The sequence below is a fragment of the Sarcophilus harrisii genome, chromosome 3, assembly GCF_902635505.1.
Source record: "Sarcophilus harrisii chromosome 3, mSarHar1.11, whole genome shotgun sequence".
Lineage (NCBI taxonomy): Eukaryota > Metazoa > Chordata > Mammalia > Dasyuromorphia > Dasyuridae > Sarcophilus > Sarcophilus harrisii.
Window position 1 is genome coordinate 365,584,633 of NC_045428.1, and position 24,850 is coordinate 365,609,482.

The 24,850-nt window shown below is 33.9% G+C and overlaps 1 protein-coding gene across 1 annotated transcript in view; it reads right to left on the minus strand.

The window, feature by feature from the left end:
* Positions 1 to 24,850, minus strand: part of LOC100924119 (aldehyde oxidase 4-like) — an 84,920-nt gene that overhangs the window by 30,761 nt on the left and 29,309 nt on the right. The window contains 8 exon segments of the mRNA XM_012544914.2: positions 449 to 541; positions 5,256 to 5,418; positions 8,447 to 8,631; positions 17,023 to 17,132; positions 17,799 to 17,892; positions 18,878 to 19,029; positions 21,610 to 21,702; positions 22,059 to 22,203. Coding sequence (XP_012400368.1) covers positions 449 to 541; positions 5,256 to 5,418; positions 8,447 to 8,631; positions 17,023 to 17,132; positions 17,799 to 17,892; positions 18,878 to 19,029; positions 21,610 to 21,702; positions 22,059 to 22,203 — 1,035 coding nt within the window.

Sequence of the window (24,850 nt, forward strand, 5' to 3'; positions counted from 1 at the left end):
ATATATTTTAATCACCCTGGCATGGGGGCTCTAGAAAGCAATGGTATGTTTTGTCACCTCAACTTGGGGCTTTAAAAAGCAGGACACAATAGGGCATTGCTCAGAGAGCATGAAGAGAAGCATAAAAGAATGGTCAAAATAAAATGAGATTAATCAAGGCATGCTTCCTGGAGATGAGATTTGCATCGAATATTAATGGAAAAACATGAAATGTTACAAAACAACAAAAAGGACATTTTTAATTAAAATCTCAAAGTAGAAATTCAGATAAAATTTCCTTAGGTAAAAGCATGGAACCAGAATGGAGAAAATCACGTGTAGATGACAGTGATCAAGTCTACTTAGTTGCAGAAGAGTCCCTAAAAAGAAATATGCTTGCTGAAAATGGGGAAAGGGCATGAGGAATTCTTGCTAGCCTCAGGAATATGAAGTTTCCGGTGTTACCAACCTGGAACATTTGTATTCCTTTTGGAATATTAAGGGGAAATTCTTCCAGAGCACTCATAAAAGTTTCTGGAATTTCTGGGTACATCCTGGGATTCTGAAAAAGAAAAAAAAAATGTTTTCTTAATTCTTATTAAGTTTTTTTTTTATGTTTCACGATTATCACAGTTTGGGGGTAGCTTTAAAAATGATATTTTCCATTTATTTCCAAGGCTTCAGTTGACAATTCCACTGTGAAAAAGCCATGGGTTAAACTTGATGAGATTAGGGTTCCTGGTGGTCAGAGAGTTAAATGATAAGGTTAGGGGCAGGTTCAGGGAACCAAATGAAGAGGTTGGGGGTTGTGTCCCCAAATGGTGAGATTCGGCACAGGGTCCCTTTGATTCCCCTAGGATTCAGCACAGGGCAGGGAGTTGTAGGAACCCCTTCTGGAGGCTCAGAGGTCCTTCATAAAGGAATTTACAAATCTGAAAAGCTAGACTAGTAAAAGAAGTTTTTTATTGGCATTGGGAAGTCAGTCTTTGCTAAGCATGAAGAGACAGAGGGAATTCTTTGGTGGCAAGGTTCAGACAGAGAAGTAAAGTTTCTAATAGAGGAGTCCTGGCAGAGAAGCAAAGTTTCTAGCAGAGAAATCCCCCAGAGAGGTATAAACTCTTGTTAGGGAAATAGGTGAGAAAGAAATAAAAGAGGAGGTAATGCTGAAAGAGAATATCATTTCAGCGGGCAAAGTTTGCTGCTATGCCAGGGAGAGAGAGAGATTCCTAGGCAGGTTAAGTTCTCTGCAAGGACTAAGCCCCAAATTGGCTCATTTTATAATAGAAGCCTAGGCTAGCAGCTCTTGATGGGGGTTGGGTGCAGCCTGGGCTGGAATCAGAATAGAAAATCTTGGAATTGAATGAGTGTCTCTAGACTAATCTCCAATTCAATGGGATTAGAATCTCCAACTCAGCTAAATAGGAGTGGAACTCAACCAGTACCACCTAGATAACAGAATGCTTGTTTCCCTGGCTCTGGTCTTTTGCTGAGGCAGGGTTCAAGGAGAATCTCTCCTTCAAGGAGCTTCTCAAGTGGTTTACCTCATGGCTCACCTAGAAGTTAGAGAGAGAGAAAGAGAAAGAGTTTCAGGGTTCTCCTCATTAAACTGAAAGAATAAAATCTAATCTCGAGAGAACTTTGAGCAAGGTACAATGAGAATAGAGTTTGTGGTCCGTGGCATCAGCCACAGTTTCCCACCCTAACATACTGGTCAAGGAGTCATATTTACTTAATTGAAATGAAGGATATTGGGGGGAGGGGGTGACTGAATATGAGTTTGAAAGCAAGTCACTTAAAGTACCCTTCCCTCCTAATTTCCAAAAACTCTTGGTAGAGTCACAAAGCAAAACAAGCCTCCTTCTCACTCTGTCTTTGATTTGCTTCTTTTTTCCTCTAATTTCTACCGATTTATCTGGTCCCATACAGCATTTCAATGAAACCATCATTTTCAAGTGCCTAATAAGTTCCAGACTCTTTGCTAGGCCCTGGAGCTATACAATAACAAGGGTAAATAACATTTAAACAGCACTTCAAATTTTACAAAAATGGATTTACATGTCTTAACTCACCAAATCTTCACAACAAACCTATGTATTGTAATAAGGTGGTACAGGTATTATTCTTATCTCTATTTTACAAATAAGGAAACTCATTATCAGAATTGCTAAAAAATAACTTGTCGTTTTAAAATGTGTTTTATTATTAACAAACACCAAAAGGTTTATATTCATGAACATAGAAAAGAGGATTCTGTTTGAAACCATAAATCTCTTATTATGTTCAAGACTGAACTGTTTGACTCTACTTCCTTCTGAACTTTGTCTTGCTCTCTTCTGTGAGTTTTTTTTTAAATTTTACAATGGCCCTTATTTGGAGTAGGGAGAAGATTACATTTGCTAACTTACCTCCTCTATTTAAAAATGAAAAAAAAAAAAAGAATAAAATAACTGTAACAAATAAGCTTAAACAAAGAAAATAAAATAACACATTGGCCATATATTAAAATGTATCCAGTATCTTTCTATCAGAAGTTAGATAGGCAACATTCTTCATCATAGTTTTTTTTGTTTTTGTTTTTGTTTTTTAAGATATGGTTGGTCAATATTTTGATCAGAGTTCTTAAATCTCCCAAAATTGTCTTTCTTTACCATGTTGAGTACTTGTATAATTTTTTTTTCTGATTCTGCCCACTTTAATCTACATCACTTTATGCCCAGGATTCTCTGAAGTTTTCTCTTTAATCATTTCTTATAGTACATTAGTACATATTTATTCATGAATACATGAATATATATTCATATACCATAATTTGTTCAGTCATTACTTCATAAGTAATTAAAAATTGCCATACATTCTAATTCTTTGCTTTTCTTATTCCCAACCCTTTAGTTATCCTTCAGGATTAAGAAATTTGTTTTTCTTTTGACTATAAACTCTCTGGTATTATCCTCTCATCTTATGCTTATGCCTGCCCAATGACCACTTGTTTCCTTGTTGACTTTCATGTTTTTCTGCATAAGCTTGTGTGTTGAACCTTTCTTTGTATAGTTCAAATAATAGGTTTTTCCAATGTCCACTTTGCCCTCATTCTTTCCTTCACATTTGTATATTCTTCTTCCACACCCCCAAAATGACAAATAGTAAGTTCATCCTCTTCTACCTTTTCATACCATTTTATTCCCTCCTTTACTTTCCTCTTAAAAGCCCAAGAACAGAACCAATTCACCACCAACCTCCTTGTTTTTCTTGTTTCTCCATTCTCTATTATTATGCTGAAATGGACAAAGGACTGGTCTCCCTTCCCCTCCCTCAATTTTAGGTTAAAGGGCTTAGGCTCACAGAGAAATGTCTGCTCAGCTAAATTAAAGGAGGTGTTTTGCACTTCAAAGTACTTGATCAACAATGAGGGATATCTGTTCCATAACCCTGATCTATAAACTATGTTAAACATCTGCCATTGTATTTTTCGTTTTGTAAAGTTGAGTCATTGTTTAATGTCAAAATGTGACAGCAAGGGTGACCAAGAATGCTTATAAGGCTGTCCCTACTTCAGTTCGACAGGGAGCCCTACCTGAGGTCCATCCCGGCCATGCAGGCCATCTAGGCTGGTAAAATAAATTGTCTCTAAATTATGAACCACCTTGGCTGTCTTGAATTTTATTGCCTGGGCTATTTCAATGCTACCTACATAATCATATAGTCATGTCTAATTAATCAAATAAATTTACCTTTCTTGTTTGCTGTGAACTTTTGTGTTTTAAAAGACTTACTCATCGCTGAACTTTATATCAGAACTGCTTGAAAATCCTCTATAACATTAAATATCCATTTTTCCCATTGAATATATAATGCCAGAGAAACTGAGGCAAGACAGAGATTGGTTTTTAATTTTTTAATGTGGAGAATTTTAGTCTAGCCAACCAGATTTTTGAACTCATGTTCAAAAATCATTCCAGCTCAGAATAACTGAGACAAAGAACTTATAAAGGGTTTTAGCCAGGAAAGGATCATAACTTAATACTGACAGGATAAGGGTCAAGATAAGAAAGTCAAGAACAGGAGAAAGAGAGGCTAGGGACAACTCAAAAGGAAGAGGAATTATCCTAGTAAAGATCCAGATAATGTACCTGCATTTTATGGTACAATAGTATGTAAAGGTGATTGAAGCTCCAAGGTTTTTCTGACTCAATTCTCCCAGTCCTAATGGCAAGGAAGGGTAGGGTAGCCATAATAATCTTGTTCAGGGCATAACAAGTTAGGGCATAGCAAATTATATCCAGATATAATTCCTTATAGGGAAGTTATTGTTGGTTTTTAATTGGGTTCTTTTATCTTTGTAAATATCTCCTCTAGTTTTGTTTTTGTTGTTTTTTTATGTTAAATCCAATATATGCATATATATATCTATATAAGCATCTTGCTGCACAAGAAAATTCAATTCAAAAAAGAAAAAAAATTAGATACTTACAACTATTCACTTGATAGTCCAGGAAAAAAAATGGAACATATACATTCTGTATTTGATATAAGCTGGTATTTGGGAAATTATGGTTGCTTGAAGGATTTATAAAAGGAGAGGAGAGGATTTCTATGATGATCAAGAGTGTAGGTGAGAATAAATAATAAATAAGCAGAAGAAATCTGAATCCCTAAGAAGAAATCTCATAAGAAAAAGACTGCTTTTGTAGGTTGAATGCCACTGAAAAGATTATTTGGTAGGAAGCATTTTTTTTCTTTAGTAATAACAAAGTGAGAGGAACTTGAAGAGTAATATCTTGCTTCTGACTGCACCTAAGCATGTATGTGTGTGTGTGTGTTTATATATGTATACATAAATATATTCTTGCTTAACTATAGTTTGCTTGGGAGAAGTGGAGGATGAAAGGGAAAAAAAGAATAAGGTAAAAAAGTTGCACAGCAGAAAACAAAAGAACACCCTATGAGGAAATTAAAAAAAAATGGAATATAATTTCTTCTACTATCATATATACTTTCTTGAGCTAGTAATTTATTGTTATATATTTTGAATCTTCTCTGATGTTCTGCTGGGCACATGACAATGTTTTGTTTTGTTTTGTATTTCTTTTCTATTTTTCCTTATCATTTTTAATACAATAAATAAAAAGACATTTTAAATAACCTGGTAATATAAAAAATGCTATCTGATAGCAAAACCTAGGCTTAAAAAAATCTTTTTAAAGACTTCTCTGGGGAAAACAGGCTCACAAAGCATGCACAAATATCAATAAACTTCAAGATGGAAAAAAGCAGTTTACCAGCTTATGTAGTTCTCTTAGTACTTTAAGGTAGAATTTGAAGATGAAACTTATCATCAGGGTTCTTTTGTATTCAACCATGCCTCCCACTGCTGTTGGTGGAATTTGAATTTCATCCAGCACCAATCTGCAGGCTTCACTCAACATAATGTCGTTCCATTGTCTATATGAAAAGAGTAGACACAATTAGCATGCTTTGACAAGAGAAGCTAAGGAGCAGAGAAGATAGGGTTCAAATCTGGCCCCAGACACTTAAGTCCCTTACTTTTCTTAGCCTCAGTTTCCTCATTTATAAAATGAGCTGGAGAAGGAATGGCAAAATATTTCAGCATCTAGGCAAAAATAACCCCAAATATAGTCACTTAAAGTCAGATATAACTGAAATGACTAAACAAATTATTAGTAACCTGTACAATAGTGCCAATAATTTCATTTCCACTTTCAAAAGACACTTTTGGACACTTTAATATAAATTTTATTATTATAAATATAAATAATAATCTATTATAAAATTTATATAAAATATAAATAATAAATAAATAAAAATAAATAATTATTATAAATTCTATAAAATTTTATGCATTTCCAGCTCTAACTTCTTTGCTTCAATGGCAAATAAATTCTTTGTTGAATATTATAATATTTGATCCTCAAAATAATCCTAGGAGGTAGATGCCATTATCATCACTATTTTACACATGAGGAAATCGATTATGAGACAAGTTAAGTGATTTGTCCAGAATCATATAGGTAGAATGTCATGTGAATAATATAGTCAATGAATTTTATGTAGAGAGAGTAGGATCTGTAGAAAGGAGAAAGAAGCACATTTGTTTTCTCTCTTTTTGGTTCCTTTCTCATCTTTGCTACAGGTTTCTTTTCCCTTCCTAATTGAAATATTTGAAATTTATCTCTATAACCTTGTGGATTCTAAAAAAACAGCTCTAGTATTGGCTACACTTAAACAGTTTCCCCATAAAATATTGTTTTTATTAAAGAAATAATTTAATGTGGAGGATCCATCTTTTACTTTGCTTCATATGGAAGATGCTCACATGTAATCTGCCTTTAACGGTTTACAAAAAATTGGTTTTTCATATATTTTAAAAATAAAACTTAATATATATTGTAAACTGAGATTTAATAGAAACATCTGTATTTTTATCTCTAAACTTCCCACACATTATAACTTATTCAAAATTTTTGTCTTCCAAATTTCTATAATGCTATCTACATATCTTTCAACAAAATCTGACATAGTACACATTTTGGTTTGTTGTCATATGTTTCCTATATGACAGTACTGATTTTTACCACCAAAAAATAAGTATTCTCCAGTGGCATATGACTTTTTGCCTTTCAATAATGAGTAAAGAACCTCAACAGAGGTTTCTAAGGATTGATTATTAAGTTTAGTAAAATATTTATAAATTTCTTATAATTTTTATAAAAATAATGGACTGAGTTGGATCATGGCTTTGACCTCATCATGTAGTTGAAGAAGAGCCTACATTGGGAATAGTCTCTCATTTTGTTCTTTTTCACTTATCCTTGTTTTATGAGTGTTATTTCCACTATACAAGAAATTTGCAGTTATCTTTTAAAGCCCATTATTCATTTTTTGAAGATTAATTTATAAGTAGGTAATATGAAGGACAACTAGGCAGTATAGTAAATGGAATGCTGGGCCTGAAGTCAGGAAGACACTCATTTCTTGAGTTCAAATAGCTCCAGAAACTTACTAGATATGTGGGGTAAGTCACTTTTCCCTATTTGCCTCAGGTACTAATCTGTAAAATGATTTGGAGAAGAAAATGGCAAAACCCTCCAGGATCTTTGCAAAGAAAATTTCAAATGGGGTCACAAAGAGTCAGACATAGTTGAAATGACAACTAGATAATATAATCCATAAATCTATTTAACTAGGCAATATAAAATGCAATATATTGAAAACGAAAGACAGAGTACTTCTCTCAAATCCTTAACAAATTTTCTTCCCACAAAATGATGTGTGTGTGTGTGTGTGTATGTGTTTGTGTGTCCCTTAGAAAGACCAATTATATGGGATTTTCACACCATTGGTAGAGACTGATTACTCAATGCCCTGTGCATGTGCAATGGGTAAAGTGGATTTGATGAGAATGGGTGAGAAGAGAGATCTAGGGTTCTTCTGGTTTCTAGCTTCAAGAGATATTTCAATTCCAATCTCCTTTTTAGGTTATTAAAGAGAGAGAAAGACAATGAAAAGAAACGGATATGAGAGGAACTGGCATTCTCTTCCATCATCAGCTACATTTGATACTCAGAAAAATTTTCCCTTTGAATGATATCTGGGACTTTCTTTGTCTCTTATATCTTTGTCCATTTGTCTGTCTATCTCCCTCCCTCCCCCTTTTCTTCTCTTCTTTTCTCTCTCTCTCTCTCTCACTCTCTCTCTCTCTCACTCTCTCTCTAAATATATATATATATATACATACATACATACATACATATAGAATCTGTCCCTGTCCCTCTGTCTCTTTCAAATAACCTAATTATTTTGCTCCGAATGGGAGAGATTCTTCATGCTGTATTGTCTGGTATATATTCTTCATTATTTACTTTCTCTTATTTCTATTTGTTATCTATTTATTTGCTATTCGCCATATGTGTTCACAGAGTATATCTGGGGGGAAGGGAGCCAAGTCTTTAATATAAGGCTTAAGAGTCTCAGTTCTCATTAAAGAACAACTATCAGGATTTTAATTTGAAACTAAAAATTGTAACGCCTAATCTAATAAAACTATTGAAGAAGACATATTTATCTACTATATCCACTGTACTACCTCACTGTCTCTTGTGACATGCTATCTTCCATCTCCAATTCTTTGTCCTTCCCATTCTCCATATCTGAAATGAAGACCTATAATCCTTTTCCCATTTAAAATGCCTCTTTTCTGAGAACCAATTGAGAATTATCACCCCAAAATTAACAAGAAGATCATGATTTTTCTTTTTATTACAGCAACCTATAGATTCACAGAGAAGTTCTGACCCACAAAAAAGGTGACACACTACTGAAATGAATGACCCCCAACATATTGAAGTGCAATATACTAATTAAAACATTTTACAAACAGAAGATAGGCAGTTTTAAAAGTAGTTATTAAAAATTTTTAAATGTTCCTTTCATCCCACATCTTTCAACATACTTGCCAATGAGCTGCTCACAAGTTTTACTTGCTGAGACTGTGGAAGAACCAACATTTCCAAAGAACATCTTAAAGTCCTTAATACTGTTTGTTCCTTCTTCAAACTGGACGCTCATTGCAGCATTAACAATTGCTAAGGCATTCTCTAAACGCTGTGCTTGTCGGTGGGCTGCTATAACATTCCACTAAAAAGAGAAAAGCTCTGATTGTTATCCTATAGCAAGGGAAGCACATACAATGAATAGTCTATCATCCTGATTATCCTCAGTGCCCAGGATACAATATTAATCTGAATTCCTCGAGGTAATTAAGGGCAAGTGATAACATACTTGAAGGAAAAACTCAAAGAATTCTCATTTTAAGTGGATGTTGTTGCAGTTAGTAAATGAAATGGTAGCAGTTGTCTCATGCCATTGAGTATAATATCAAGGGCATTAGAGAGGAAGTGATTGGATTCCTAAGGACTCTGAAGATTATCATACAGTGTTCAGTTATCATACAGTTGTCACTTGAGTTCAGCTAGTTATGAGAAGTTATGAGTAGGAAACTTGAAAGAGGAGATCCAGAATGAGAGAGGAAGTCTGGGGAAAATAGCCATAAAATAACGAGGCCTACACCTCGGGAGACCCCGGCCATGGAGTGACACAGGTAGAAGTAACAATTTTGTCAAGGATCAATAGGATAGCACTTTAAGTTTGGGAGTGAATGGTTCTTATCCTAAGTGGACAACCATATTGTGGAAATCAGTGTAAACCAACAGAGAATCTAGAATAGTACTTCTCTTTTTTTTTTTTTTTTTTTTTTTTTTTTATTATTTAATAGCCTTTTATTTACAGGATATATACATAGGTAACTTTACAGCATTAACAATTGCCAAACCTCTTGTTCCAATTCTCCACCTCCCACCCCCCCACCCCCTCCCCTAAATGTCAGGATGACCAGTAGATGTTAAAATATATTAAAATATAACTTAGATACACAATAAGTATACATGACCAAAACATTACTCTGCTGTACAAAAAGAATCAGACTCTGAACTATTGTACAACTAGCCCGTGAAGGAAATCAAAAATGCAGGTGTGCACAACTATAGGGATTGGGAACTCAATGTAATGGTTTTCAGTCATCTCCCAGAGTTCTCCCTCTGGGCATAGCTAGTTCAGTTCATCACCGCTCCATTAGAAATGACCTGGTTGATCTCGCTGCCGAGGATGGCCTGATCCATCAGAACTGGTCATCATCCAGTATTGCCACAGAAGTACACAATGATCTCCTGGTCCTGCTCACCCCACCCAGCACCAGCCCGCGCAAGTCTCTCCAGGCCCCCCTGAAATCATCCTGTTGGTCATTTCCCACAGAACAGTAATATTCCATAATTTTCATATACCACAATTTATTCAGCCATTCTCCAACTGATGGACATCCATTCTGTTTCCAGTTTCTAGCCACTACAAAAAGGGCTGCCACAAACATTCGTGCACATACAGGTCCCTTTCCCCTCTTCACAATCTCTTTGGGATATAATCCCAGCAGCAACACTGCTGGATCAAAGGGCATGCACAGCCTGATAACTTCTTGAGCATAGATCCAAACTACTCTCCAAAATGGTTGGATTCGTTCACAACTCCACCAACAATGAATCAATGTCCCAGTTTTCCCACATCCCCTCCAACAATCATCATCATTTTTTCCTGTCATCTTAGCCAATCTGACAGGTGTGCAGTGGTATCTTAGAGTTGTCTTAATTTGCATTTCTCTGATTAATAATGACTTGGAGCATCTCCTCATATGACTAGAAATAGTTTCAATTTCTTCATCTGAGAACTGTCTGTTCACATCCCTTGACCATTCTTCAATTGGAGAATGGCTTGATTTTTTATAAATTAGAGTTAATTCTCTATATATTTTGGAAATGAGGCTTTTATCAGAACCTTTGACTGTAAAAATATTTTCCCAGTTTATTGCTTCCCTTCTAATCTTGTCTGCATTAGTTTTGTTTGTACAAAAACTTTCCAGTTTGGTATAATCGAAATTTTCTATTTTGTGATCAGTAATGATCTCTAGTTCTGCTTTGGTCATAAAGACCTTCCCCTTCCACAGGTCTGAGAGGTAAACTATCCTATGTTCCTCTAATTTATTAATAATTTCATTCTTTATGCCTAGGTCATGAACCCATTTTGACCTTATCTTGGTGTATGGTGTTAAGTATGGATCAATGCCTAGTTTCTGCCATATTAGTTTCCAATTTTCCCAGCAATTTTTATCAAACAGTAAGTTCTTATCCCAAAAGCTGGGATCTTTGGGTTTGTCAAAGACTAGGTTGCTATATTTGTTGACTGTTTTATCCCTTGAACCTAATCTATTCCACTGATCAACTAATCTATTCCTTAGCCAATACCAAATAGTTTTGGTAACTGCTGCTCTATAATATAATTTTAGATCTGGTACAGCTAAGCCACCATCATTTGATTTTTTTTTCATTAATTCCCTTGAAATTCTTGACCTTTTGTTTTTCCATATGAACTTTGTTGTTATTTTTTCTAGGTCATTAAAATAGTTTTTTGGGAGTCTGATTGGTATAGCGCTAAATAAATAGATTAGTTTAGGTAATATTGTCATCTTTATTATATTTGCTCGCCCTATCCAAGAGCATTTAATATTTTTCCAATTGGTTAGATCAGACTTAATTTGTGTGAAAAGTGGTCTGTAATTTTGCTCATAAAGTTTCTGATTTTCCCTTGGCAGATAGATTCCTAAATATTTTATATTATCAGTAGTTACTTTAAATGGAATTTCTCTTTGTAACTCTGACTGTTGGATTTTGTTAGTGATATATAAGAATGCTGATGACTTATGTGGGTTTATTTTATAACCAGCAACTTTGCTAAAGTTGTGGATTATTTCTAATAACTTTTTAGCAGAATCTCTGGGGTTCTCTAAGTATACCATCATGTCATCGGCAAAGAGTGATAATTTGGCTTCCTCATTGCCTATTCTTATTCCTTTAATCTCTTTCTCAGCTCTTATTGCTATAGCTAGCGTTTCTAATACAATATTAAATAGTAACGGTGATAGTGGGCAACCTTGTTTCACTCCAGATCTTATTGGGAATGGTTGCAGTTTGTCTCCATTACATATGATGCTTACTGATGGTTTTAAATAGATGCTGCTGATTATTTTAAGGAAAAGTCCATTTATTCCTATACTCTCAAGTGTTTTTAATAGGAATGGATGTTGGATTTTATCAAATGCTTTTTCTGCATCTATTGAGATGATCATATGGTTTTTGTTAATTTGGTTATTAACATGGCCAATTATATTGATAGTTTTCCTAATATTGAACCAGCCCTGCATTCCTGGTATAAATCCTACTTGATCATAGTGTATTATCTTGGAGATGATTTTCTGTAGTCTTTTTGCTAATATCTTATTTAAGATTTTAGCATCAATATTCATTAGGGAGATTGGTCTATAATTTTCTTTCTCTGTTTTCAGCCTACCTGGTTTAGGTATCAGTACCATGTCTGTGTCATAGAAGGAATTTGGTAGGACTCCTTCATTCCCTATTTTATCAAATAATTTATATAGCATTGGGGCCAATTGTTCTTTAAATGTTTGGTAAAATTCACATGTAAATCCATCTGGTCCTGGGGATTTTTTCTTAGGGAGTTGTTTAATTGCCTGTTCTATTTCTTTTTCTGAAATGGGACTATTCAAGCAATTTACTTCCTCCTCTGTTAGTCTGGGAAGTCTATATTTTTGGAGGTAGTCATCCATTTCACTTAGGTTATCAAATTTATTGGCATAAAGTTGAGCAAAATAACTCCTTATTATTTCTCTAATTTCCTCTTCATTGGTGGAAAGTTCTCCCTTTTCATTTTTAAGACTACTAATTTCATTTTCCTCCCTCCTTTTTCTAATCAGATTTACCAAAGGCTTATCTATTTTATTGGCTTTTTCATAGAACCAACTCTTAGTTTTATTAATTAGTTCAATAGTTTTTTTACTTTCAATATTTTTAATTTCTCCTTTTAATTTTAGAATTTCCAATTTAGTATTTGATTGGGGGTTTTTAATTTGGTCTTTTTTTAGTTTTTTTAGTTGCAAGCCCAATTCATTAATCTTTTCTTTCTCTGTTTTATTCAAGTAAGCCTCTAAGGATATAAAATTCCCTCTTATTACCGCTTTGGCTGCATCCCACAAATTTTGGTATGATGTCTCATCATTGTCATTATCTTGAGTGAAATTATTAATTGTATCTATAATTTGCTGCTTCACCCAATCATTCTTTAAGATGAGATTGTTTAGTTTCCAATTACTTTTTGGTCTATTTCCCCCTAACTTTTTGTTGAATGTAGTTTTTATTGCATCATGATCTGAAAAGAAAGCATTTACTATTTCTGCTTTCTTGCATTTAATTTTGAGGTCTTTATGTCCTAATATATGGTCAATTTTTGAATAGGTTCCATGAACTGCTGAGAAGAAAGTATATTCCCTTCTATCTCCATTCAATTTTCTCCAAAGATCCAACATACCTAATTTTTCTAATATTCTATTTACTTCTTTAATTTCTTTCTTATTTGTTTTGTGGTTTGATTTGTCTAATTCTGAGAGTGCAAGGTTGAGATCTCCTACTATTACAGTTTTGTTGTCTATTTCTTCTTGCAACTCTCTTAACTTCTCCTTTAGGAAGTTGAGTGCCATACCACTTGGTGCATATATGTTTAATATTGATATTGCTTCGTTGTTTATGCTACCCTTTAGCAGGATGTAGTTTCCTTCCTTATCTCTTTTAATTAGATCAATTTTTACTTTTGCTTGATCTGAGATAAGGATGGCTACCCCTGCTTTTTTGACTTCACCTGAAGCATAATAGATTTTGCTCCAGCCTTTTACCTTTACTCTATATGTATCCCCCTGCTTTAAATGTGTTTCTTGTAAACAACATATTGTAGGGTTCTGACTTTTGATCCAGTCTGCTATCTGCCTCCTCTTTATGGGGGAGTTCATCCCATTCACATTTACGGTTAGAATTACTAAATCTGTATTTCCTGCCATCCTAATAACCCCAGATTGTGCTTTACTTATTCTTGCCTCCCCCAACCCTCTTTCCCCCTTTTAAACTTATGTACCCCTCTTGTATCACGATACTTATCCTCTTTATAATCCCTCCCTCCCCCCCTTTGAGTCTTTCCCCCTTCCTTCCCTTATTACTCTTTTTCTTTTCCCTTTTCCTCTCCCCCGTTTTTAATGAGGCGAGAGAGAATTTTCTCTAAAACAAATGTCAATTATTTTTTCTTTGAGCCAACTCTGATGAGAGTAAGATTCACACAATGTTCCTCCCCCTCTCTAAATTCCCTCAGATATGATAAGTTTCCTTAGCCTCTTTGTGGGATGTGGTTTCCCTCTTTTTATCCCTCCTTCCCACCTTATTCTGCCATCATCCCTTTTCCATATCTACTTCCCTTTTTTATGTTATATCAGTACAATCAAATTATACATGTATTCTTTTTGTATATCCACAACAGAAATACAATTCTCAAGAGTTATTTTTACCTTTTCTGCATCTCTTGAGTTCTATTCTTGGAGATCAAATTTTTTGTTTAGTTCTGGTTTTTTCTTCAGAAACAAATGGAATTCATTTGTTTCATTAAATGTCCATCTTCTTCCCTGGAAGAAAATGCTCAGCTTAGCTGGGTAGTTTATTCTTGGCTGCATCCCAAGTTCTTGTGCCTTTCGGAATATCATATTCCAGGCCCTTCTTTCCTTTAATGTAGAGGCAGCCAGATCTTGGGTGATCCTTATTGTGGCACCTCGGTATTTAAATGGTTTTTTTTTGGCTGCTTGTAAAATTTTTTCCTTAATCTGATAGTTCTGAAATTTTGCCACAATATTCCTTGGGGTTTTTATTTTAGGGTTTCTTTCAGAAGGTGTTCGATGAATTCTTTCAATGCCTATTTTACCTTCTGATTCTATTACATCTGGGCAGTTCTCTTTGATGATTTCTTGTAAAATAGTATCTAGGCTCTTTTTTTCATCATAGTTTTCAGAAAGTCCAATAATCCTCAGATTATCTCTCCTAGATCTATTTTCCAAGTCTGTCGTTTTTGCAAGTAGATAATTCATGGTTTTTTCCAGTTTGTCATTTTTTTGTTTTTGCTTGACTGATTCTTGCTGTCTCAATGAATCATTAGTTTCAATTTGTTCAGTTCTAATTTTTAAAGAATTATTTTCTTCATTAGCTTTTTTTACTTCTTTCTGTATATGTCCAATTGAGTTTTTGAATGTATTGTTTTGGTCTGTGGAATTTTTTTCCATTTCACTAATTTTTTTTTTTAGTGAATTATTTTCTTTTTCCAATTCACAGATCCTACTTTCTTGCGTGTTCTTTGTCTTTTCCAATTCACGGATCCTACTTTCTTGCGAGTTCTTTGTCTTTTCCAATTCACAAATCCTACTTTCTAGTGAATTCTTTATTTTTTCCAATTCACAATTCTTACTTTCCTGAGATTTTTTTACTTTTTCCAATTCATATTTCAGGAAGTTGTTGCTCTCTTGTAAGGCTTCTCTTTCCTTTCCCCATTTATCTTCTAACTCTCTTTTGAGACTTTTAATGGTCTCTTCTATGAGAGCATTATGTAAAGGAGGACAGTCTGATGCATTTTTGCTGTTTGAGGTCTCTTCAGGTTTGCTGACCTGCTCTTTTTCTGCATAGAAGCTGTCGATCGTTCTTTTCATCTTTTTATTCATGTTTTAAAGCCTTTAGGGTAGGTCTCCTAGGCAAGGGGGTTACCAGCTTCCTCTGCAGAGCAGGGAAAGATGTAAACCGATTTCCGGCTCCGAGGTATGGGAGTGCTCTGAGTGAGAGTTTTCCCTTCCCCCAACAGGAAGTGGATTCAGCACTGGCCGAGCTATCAAACTGCTTAGTAGGGCTGAGTGGATTATCGATTGCCCTCGGCTAGAGACTAAGTGGTGAAAGTGTCACCGCCCCAGGCCGGAGCCTCTTGTGGGACTGTGAGTATTAGCAGCTGACTGCAGAACTCAGACCTCCACAAACTCTGCCTAGGGTCTCTGCCTGATGCAAGTCGGCCCTGGAAAAGCTCTATGGCCCCAAGCCGAGCTCCCTACTGCGCAGATTGGAGGCTAACCCGGGCTGCGTCCTCCTGCCGTGCAGGATCACAACTGCCCCAAGGAAAAGCCCCTTACTGCGGGTTGGGGCTGCGCGCTTGTGCTGAGATCTGTGCTTTCACCCTCGGTTTGAGACTCTCCTCGGAACCTAAGGTGAGTTGTTCTACTTCTTATCTTTACGAATTGTAGCAGTCAAGACTATTTTTGAGGCTCGATATAATATTGATAAAGAGGGTAAGAGAAGAGCTTAGAAAGTCGCGTGTGACTTCTCTGCCATCTTGGCTCCGCCCCAGTACTTCTCTATGAAAGAACTAAAATGCCTCTCTAATTAGTTAGCTGATTTTACTGCTAGAGCAACAGCCTATTTTTTTTTTAATTAAAGCTTTTTAATCTTCAAAACATATACATGGATAATTTTCAATACTCATACTGGCAAAACCTTGTGTTCCAAATTTTTTTCTCCTTCCCTTTCCCGTCACCCCCTCCCCAGATGGCAAGTAATTTAACATACATTAAACATGTGTGATTCTTCTAGACACATTTTCATAATTATCCTGTTGCATAAGAAAAATCAGATCAAAAAGAAAAAAAAATGAGAAAGAAAAGAAAATGCAAGCAAACAACAACAAAAAAGTGAAAAGACTATGCTATGATCCACACTCTGTGCCAGTCTTCTCTCTGGGTACAGATGGCTCTCTTTACCACAAGACTGGCCTTAACCACCTCACTGTTGAAAAGAGCTATGTCCATCAGAATTGATCTTATTATTATATAATCTTATTATTGTTGAGTACAATGTTCTGGCAGTTCTAATGACTTCACTCAGCATCAATTCATGTAAATCTCCCTAGGCTCTCTAAAATCATTCTTCTGATCATTTCTTATAGAACAATAAAATTCCATAACATTCATATAGCATAACCTATTCAGCCATTCTTTAATTAATAGGCATCTACTCACTTTTCAGTTCCTTGCCACTACAAAAAGGGCTGCCATAAACATTTTTGCACATGTGGGTCCTTTTCCCTTTTTTATGGGATTACAGGATACAGGCCCAATAGAGATACTGCTGGATCAAATGGTATGCATAGTTTGATAGCACTTTGGGCATAGTTCCATATAGCTTTCCAGAATATTTGGATAAGTTCACAACTCCACCAATAATGTATTAATGTCCCACTTTTCCCACATCCTCTCCAACATTCATCATTATCTTCTCCAGACATCTTAGCCAATCTGAGAGGTGTGTAGTGGTACCTCAGAGTTGTCTTAATTTGCATTTCTCTGATCAATAGTGATTTAGAGCACTTTTTCATATGACTAGAATTGGTTTTAATTGCTTCGTTTGAAAATTGTCTATTCACATCCTTTGACCAATTATCAATCTTTTTTTTTTTCAAATGGCCAATTGTAATGGCACAGACATGGATAATCAGTAAAGAGCTTACCTTCGGGAGTTGGGGAATAACAACAGAATAGATAACCTCTCCTTCATGAAGTTCTTCTTTGAGAGATGTTGATGTGAAAAGTTCTTCTATAAGCATTTGCCGTTCCCCTTCTGCTGGAGAAAATGATACTTGTTAGAAAAAGAATTTAACAAATCACAGAGCATCCTGTACTTTATAAGAATAAAATTTATTGAATCTATGTTTTTAAAAATTACTTGTAAATAAAGGAATTTTGAGTGTACAGTCCTCAGTAATCTGTATCCTGAATATGTCTACTGTCCCTTATACAAAAAATTTACAACCTCAGAAATTTCTTTTGTTTTATTTCTGACATAGCAATCATATTGTTTCATAAGACATAGAGAAATTGTAATTTATGTTGGTAGAAGAATTTCATCTATTTCAAATCATAGATATTTTAAGATAAGAAGCAATAATTTTTTTAAAAATAGAAAATATGATAACTAATATATCTTTTTTAATAAAAGCATTTTGGCAAAGTTTAGGCTATAGCATAAACATGCACAAAGAAAATGGGAAAAATAGTGAAACGTGGATAATTGTTCCAAAATTTATGATCTGATTAGACATTGTCTGTAGTTTCAGGTAGATAATTCATGCCACTCAATTCAACAAATATTCATCAGGTGCCACCTCTGTGTCACTATACTAAGCTCAGCACTAGTAAAGGCAAAAATCAGTGCCAACTCTTATCTGCTTAAGGAGACTAACTATCAATAGCATTTTCAAAGGAAATAGATAATTTGGTATCTTACTTTTGGAGATTAAATTGAGGATGGCCTTTCCTGCTGCCAGGATGGGGTTGATATCAGAATAGTCATGTTTGCTTGCCACATGTCCCCCTAAAGTCTAAAAAGAAATGAAATGAAAGGAAAGTACATATTTTCAGCTCTAATTGCTGAAGTGAATACTTATGTCTGTCTGAGCATATTTGAGAGTCACTTTCATTCCTAAAAGGCCTTGAGTTACTCTTGGAAAGAACATGTTCAGTTGTTTTATTGTTTCTATCTCTTTGTGGCCATGTGATTTTCTTGGCAAAGACATTGGAGTAGTTTGCCACTTCCTTCTTCAGCATGTCCTCATTTTATAGATGATAAACTGAATCAAATATGGGTTAAATAATTTGCCTGGGGTCACACAATAAGAGTTTAAAGTGGGGTTTAAAATCAAATCTTTCTGACTACAGACCTATTGTTCTGTCTACTGAACCACCTGGCTGTCCTCTAAATGCTGAGAAGAGTCTCGTCTTTTTTAAAATCTATACAGTAGGATGAGCAAAGGTCTTGCTTCTATGCCAGATCCTAAAGTGACCAATTCTGATTTAAGGGAAAGAAAAGGATGCACTGAAAGAGGAAGGGCTCAACTTGTATACCTAGCCCTTGGCCTCAAGCTAAAAAGTGCTAGACCAAGAAAAACACAGCAGATTTTGACAATATAGGCTCATGTCTATGAAATCTTAACAATATGATGTCACCTAATGTAACAGAATCACATATTTGAGTGATTCCTCCTCCTCAGAAGGAGGATTTGAACTCAGATTCTTTTACTCCAGCTCTTTCTACCATATCCCAAGGGGAAGTGACTTGTTCAAGATTTCATGATGAATTGTTTGTAGAAACCTAGAATTAAAACTTAGGACAGTGCTCTTCCTACTACATTTCCTACTTCTTATTTTGGCAACACAGGACCAATCAAATCATGATGGTTGTTTGTCATTATTGATTTGAATTTTATGTAAAATCTGCATCACTATTTTTCTGATAGGACTAGATATCTCTTACTAGAGTTGCTCATTGTAAAACACAAACAAAAACAAAAACAAAACAACACTTACAGCCATGTTCCGGATCTGCTGTCCTGCCAATGTTCGCAAGTGCTTTAGGAGAGCACGATATATTTTAGTCTTTTCTTCTGGTTCCTTTGAAACTGTGTAAGTCAAACTTTCTTTCATTTCAGCCAGGCTACACCCAGCACCTATTGTCACACCTGCACTTAAGATAAATGGATATATTGGTAGTCAGATTAAAGATCCCTCAAGTTAAGTTTTTAGGGGGAAAGGGAAAAAGAAAGAGGTTGATTTGAATTAGATTTATTCAATCATTTATTTGTTCAACAGATCATGATAGTAGAAACTATTCACGATGATAATGTATGTGGGCATAATTGAGCAATGACTACCGTTTGAAATGACTTTTCTCCTTAAAAAAATAGAAAGAAAATTTTCTTATTTTTCCTGCCTCTGAGAATAGAATACATTTCATGTACATATGCATCTATGGGTTTTATGTGTTTTTATTTTTTGAAAAACAATGCTTAGCTCAAATACAATCTTGTGCATAAAGCTTTTCTTAATTCTCCAAGCAGTAGTACCTTTGATCAAAGAATAAAATAAATAACAAAAAAAATTATTATTTATTTTATATTCATTTATATGTGTATATATTTTCCCTGACAAAATACAAGCTTTTTAATGGCTAGAAAATTTTATTTCCCATTTTTATATTACCAGTATTTGACATGCGTACCTCCCACATAATGGCTGCTTACTAATGCTTATTGATGGATTAATTGATTGTTCATCTCCCAGCTGTTAGTTTCCTCTCTCTTAAAATTATCTTGTATTTTCTTAACTGTGTTTGTGTTGTATCCCCTAGGCAACATAAAATATTTAAGACAGGAACCAGTGGCTTTAATCTATAGTAAATGCATTATGAATATATGCTGAATTAAATTGAAATGATGTAGATTGTAGAGAGAGGAGTAGGGAATGTTAAGTAAAGAACTGAATCTTTATTTTAACCACAATTCCAACTTTATATGTTCTGCTTTTTTATAAAGCATACTCTGTGTATAAGATCAGTGAATGATATTTTTTGAGTCAGGACCCCATGAAAAATAAAAAGATCCTTACTTCTGTCCTTAAGTTTGTGATAATCATTAAAAACACTTACAATGAGGCAAATCTACCTAGGTATAATTAAGAATTGACTAAAACATGTTAAGTCATATAATTTTTCTTATTTGAAAAAAATCCATACTAAAAAAGAAGATTAATCTCTTATGTTCTGTCTCTAAGAATACACATGTATATTTGTCTATTCATGTATATATTTTATCTATCTCAATTTTTGGAAAAGTTAAGCCAAAATATTTAAGTGATTGATTTAAAAATAAAATTCTCCTTTAACCTTCAAAGAGTAAAATCTATCTGTAAGATAGATATGTTAGTTATTTTTTCCAAAATAATGCAATTCAATTCAAATCAATTCAACAAGTATTTGTGGAGCATCCATCAATGACAAGACATTATGCTATTTTTGATGTTAGTTTTTACGAAAACTATTTTGAAGTTAGAATGTAATATGTTACATACTTTAACATATTTAACATGTATTGGACTACCTGCCATCTAAGGGAAGGGGGGATGGGGGAAAAGAGGAGAAAAGTTGGAACAGAAGGTTTTGCAAGGGTCAAAGTTGAAAAATTACCCATGCATATGTTTTGTAAATAAAAAAGCTCTAATAATAATAAAAAAGAATGTAATATGTTATTTTCACATTGAAAAATATTCATATTGCTTCTTTGCTCTAAAAGGGAGCTTTAGTTAAGGAGAATAATTGGAAATTTTCCTTAGATATACAATCCAACTGCAAAACTTGAACATTTGCACAAGACTCTCCTCACTATTCAAGAAAATGATATTAACACAGTGCTTGGCACATAGTGGTCACTTAACAAATTTGACTTGTCCTGATTTGACTGGAAGTTGAAAATATGTGGGAGGCCTGGAGTTGGCATAAGAACTTTGGAGAAAGAGACATTTCTCATCTTATTTCAAGAGAGAACTCATATAGTTCCAGACACATGAAAGAGAAAATGAGAGTCAGAGAAAGACATATTGAGAAATAGCAGGCAAACATAGAGAGGGACTGGCATCTTTTCTTGGAATAAAGGACACTCTCTTGGTTGAACTGAGTTAATTTGTTACTAAGGGAAAATTTTACTATCTGTATTAATATTGTATAGTATATTCTAATTTGCATAAATTCTCTGATTTCTGTTTATACCCCCAAGCAGAGAATAGGCTTCCTATTGGATAGTAAACCTTACTTGCATAACATTTTAATTGAATATATTTTATGCAATTACCTTCTATTTTGAATTATATTTGAGTATATATTGTATCATTATTAGAATATAAGGAGCATGAGGGTGGGAGATCCATTTTCTTGTGCCTTCAGCACTTAACGTAAAGTATATATTCAGTGTGTGTTGCATTAAATTTGCTGAAGAATTCCTGTCCAATAGATCCCTGTCAGATGGAGAAATAAAGTATAGAAAGTCTGATAAAATGAGAATATTTCTATACTTAGGCGACTATTAATAATGTAATACCTAGTATTGTACTTAGTGATCCAATTTAAAAAGAGCCAATGGACTGGCACTTTATGATTATGAGTTTACAAATTAAATATTTGGAATAATATAGTGAAGCATAAACATTCTAATATGAAGATTTCATCAATAATCATTACTAATACCATACTATAAAAACAAAGTACTTACCATCATCTGTAAAATCCACAAAATTTAATTCTTGAAGTGCAACTGGAGAGATAATAATGGGGTGGAATTCTCCTTTGAATTTCATATTTGGTCCTTTAATAAAAAATCATTTAGAGGTTTAAATAAAGGAATCTGACACTCTATTTTAGTAGCTACATAATATATAAAATTAGATGATTTTATGGGTCTGACTGTGACTTTAAGGATTCACTTACAAAAACAAACCAATCCCACAAACCATTCTAAAAGACCATATTTATGGATTCTAAAGTAACAAACTTCTATTTACATAGCTATGCCTTTCCAGGGAGTTTAAAATACTGTCTTACACAACCTTATTGCCATTATACATGAATGAAAGACTGACTTTAAAAGGGATAATAATGGATAAGAAATTCAGTGCTCTTCAAGGAACTCAGCGCCAAAAGGTGCTTTGTGATTCCACTCACCCACTGTGGTGTTACCCGCAACAAGGGGTGCTGTAGGGTATTTCATTCTTAGCTCCAGAAGTTCATTCAAGTTAGCAGGTGTCATCCATATAACCCGGTCTCCATAGAAAATAAGAGTTTTCTTTTGGGGATCTTCTGCCATCCTCTAAGGGAAACAAAACACAGGAGAAATTTAGGAATAATTTTTGGATGCAAAAACCTAGAGCAAGAATATCTACCAAAAGTGACCATTTTGTAGTTACAAACTCTGAGTCTTGCAGTCCTAAGATAATGGTTTATTAAAGTTGGAAAGGGTCTCAAAAATCATTTAAACCCATCCCATAATTAATATTAATTATTTAATTAATTTTGATTAATTAATTATAATAATAAGTACTGAGAATTATTAGCTGTTCAGATTCACAGTAGCCTGTGAAAAGTGTGCTAATATCATTTCTTCCTGACCAAAGACAGTGCCATCATCTATAAAATGCATATGATAAAATTATCATATTTGGAGAGCTAAATTTGATCTCTAAAACTTTGATGAATTTATATGAATTTGCAATAATGTTTATTCTCCAAATAGAAAAAGGATCAAAGGAGATGAATAGGTAGTTCATGAAAAAGAAACACAAATTGTTAATAACCACTTGAATTATTACTCCTTAATTTCCTAACTGTGGGATGTTGTCTCAGTCTCACCAATTCATTATACTTCATTTTTAAAGGATTGAGTTATATGACCTCTTTCAACCCTTTCAGATCTAGCATTCTGTGATTATGTAAACATGGTTCAAATCTTCTACTAACAAGAGAAGTACATAATAAAACAAATTTTGAGATAGCACTTTATGCCCCTGGAACTAGCAAAACTAGCTTAAAATAATAAAATTCAAAAATAGTGGGACCAAGACATCAACAGCACTATGAATCAAAGCTTTCATTGAAATAATAAGTAATATCTATCTAAAACCATCTGCAAGAATTATCTCTAATGGAGATAATCAAGGAGCCTTACCAATAAGATTAAGGATAAAATAAGGGTGCTCATTATCACCACTATTATTCAATATTGTACCAAAAACATTAGCTATAGCAGTAAAAAAAAAAAAGGGGGGGGTGAGGAGAAAGGAAATAAAGGAATTAGAATAAGGAATAAAATCATTACTATTTGTATATATGTGATGGTATACTTTGAGAATTTGAAAGAATCAATTTTAAAATATTGCAATAATTAATAATGTTAGCAAATTGGCAAGATACAAAATAAACCCACATAAATCATCAGCAATCTATATGCTGCCAATAAAGTTTAGCATCAAGATATATAGAAAGAAATTCCATATAAAATAACCATAGATAATATAAAATGCTTGGGTATCTACATGCCAGGACATCACAGGAACACAATTATAAAACACCTTTTATACAAATAAATTGAGATTTAAACAACTGTAAAATTGTTAATTGCTCATGGCTAGGCTAAGTCAATGCAATGAAAATGACAATTCTATCTAATTTAATTTACTTATTCAGTATCATTCAAATTAATTTTCAAAAGTTGTAATAGAGCAAGAAAAAAATCATAATCTGGAAAGATAAAAGTCAAGAATATCAAGGAAATTAATGAAAACAAAGATGAAGGAAGGTGACCTAGTCATACCACATCTCAAACTGTATTATAAAGCAATAATCATCAAAACTATCTGATACTAGTGAAGAAATAGAGTGAATCTGAGGAAGAAATTAGGTATACAAGACACAGTAATTTAATGTTTTATAAACCCCCAAATCGTAGCTTTGGGGATAAGAGTTCACTATTTGACATAAACTACTGGGAAGACTGGAGAATAGTATGGCAGAAACTAGGTATAAATCAACATGTTACACCATATAGCAAAATAAAAATAAACTGGGTGCATGGTTTAGACATAAAATTCTATCATAAGCCTATCAGATCAACATAGAAGGAAAGAATTTGTGACCAAATACAAGATAAAGTGTACTATTAGATGTAAAAAGGTTTTGCACAAACAAAACTAAACAAGCAAGATTAGAAGAAAAGTAGAAAGCTGGGAAACAAATTACTTGCAGCAAATGTCTTTGATAAATGTCTCATTTCTCAAATACTTAGGGAACTGAGCTAAATTTACAAGAATCTAAGACATTTCCCAATTGATAAATGATTGAAAGATATGAATAAGCAATTTCAGATGAAGAAATCATAGGTCTCTCTAGTTATATGAAAAAGTGTTCTAAATCACTATTAACTGGATAAATGCAAATTAAAACAACCCTGCGGTACCACCTCATATTTATCAGTTTTATTAATATGACAGAAAAGGAAAATTATATATGTTGGAGGGGATATGGAAAAATTGGGATGATAATTCACAGTTGATGGAATAGTAAATTCATTCTACCATTCTGGAGAATAATTTAAAACTATGCTCAAAGGGCTGTAAAACTTTGGGGTTTTTTAAGGGCAAAAGAAAACCAAATGAAAAGTGTAAATATATCATCAATGAGGATGGAATTAAAACAATTATTAGGAATTATTTTGAAAAGTGATATTCCAGCAAAGCTAATAATACATAAATTAAATGGATAAATATTTATGAAAATATAAATTGCCCATATTAACAGAAGAGAAATAGAATACTTAAATATCCATATCATGGGAAAAAAAATTGGGCAAATCATCAGTGGAATCCTTAAAAAAAATGCCTAGGGCCAGAGGCATTTACAAGTTAATTCTACCAAATATTTAAGAAAAAAATTAATCCCGAATGCTATATAAACTATTTGGA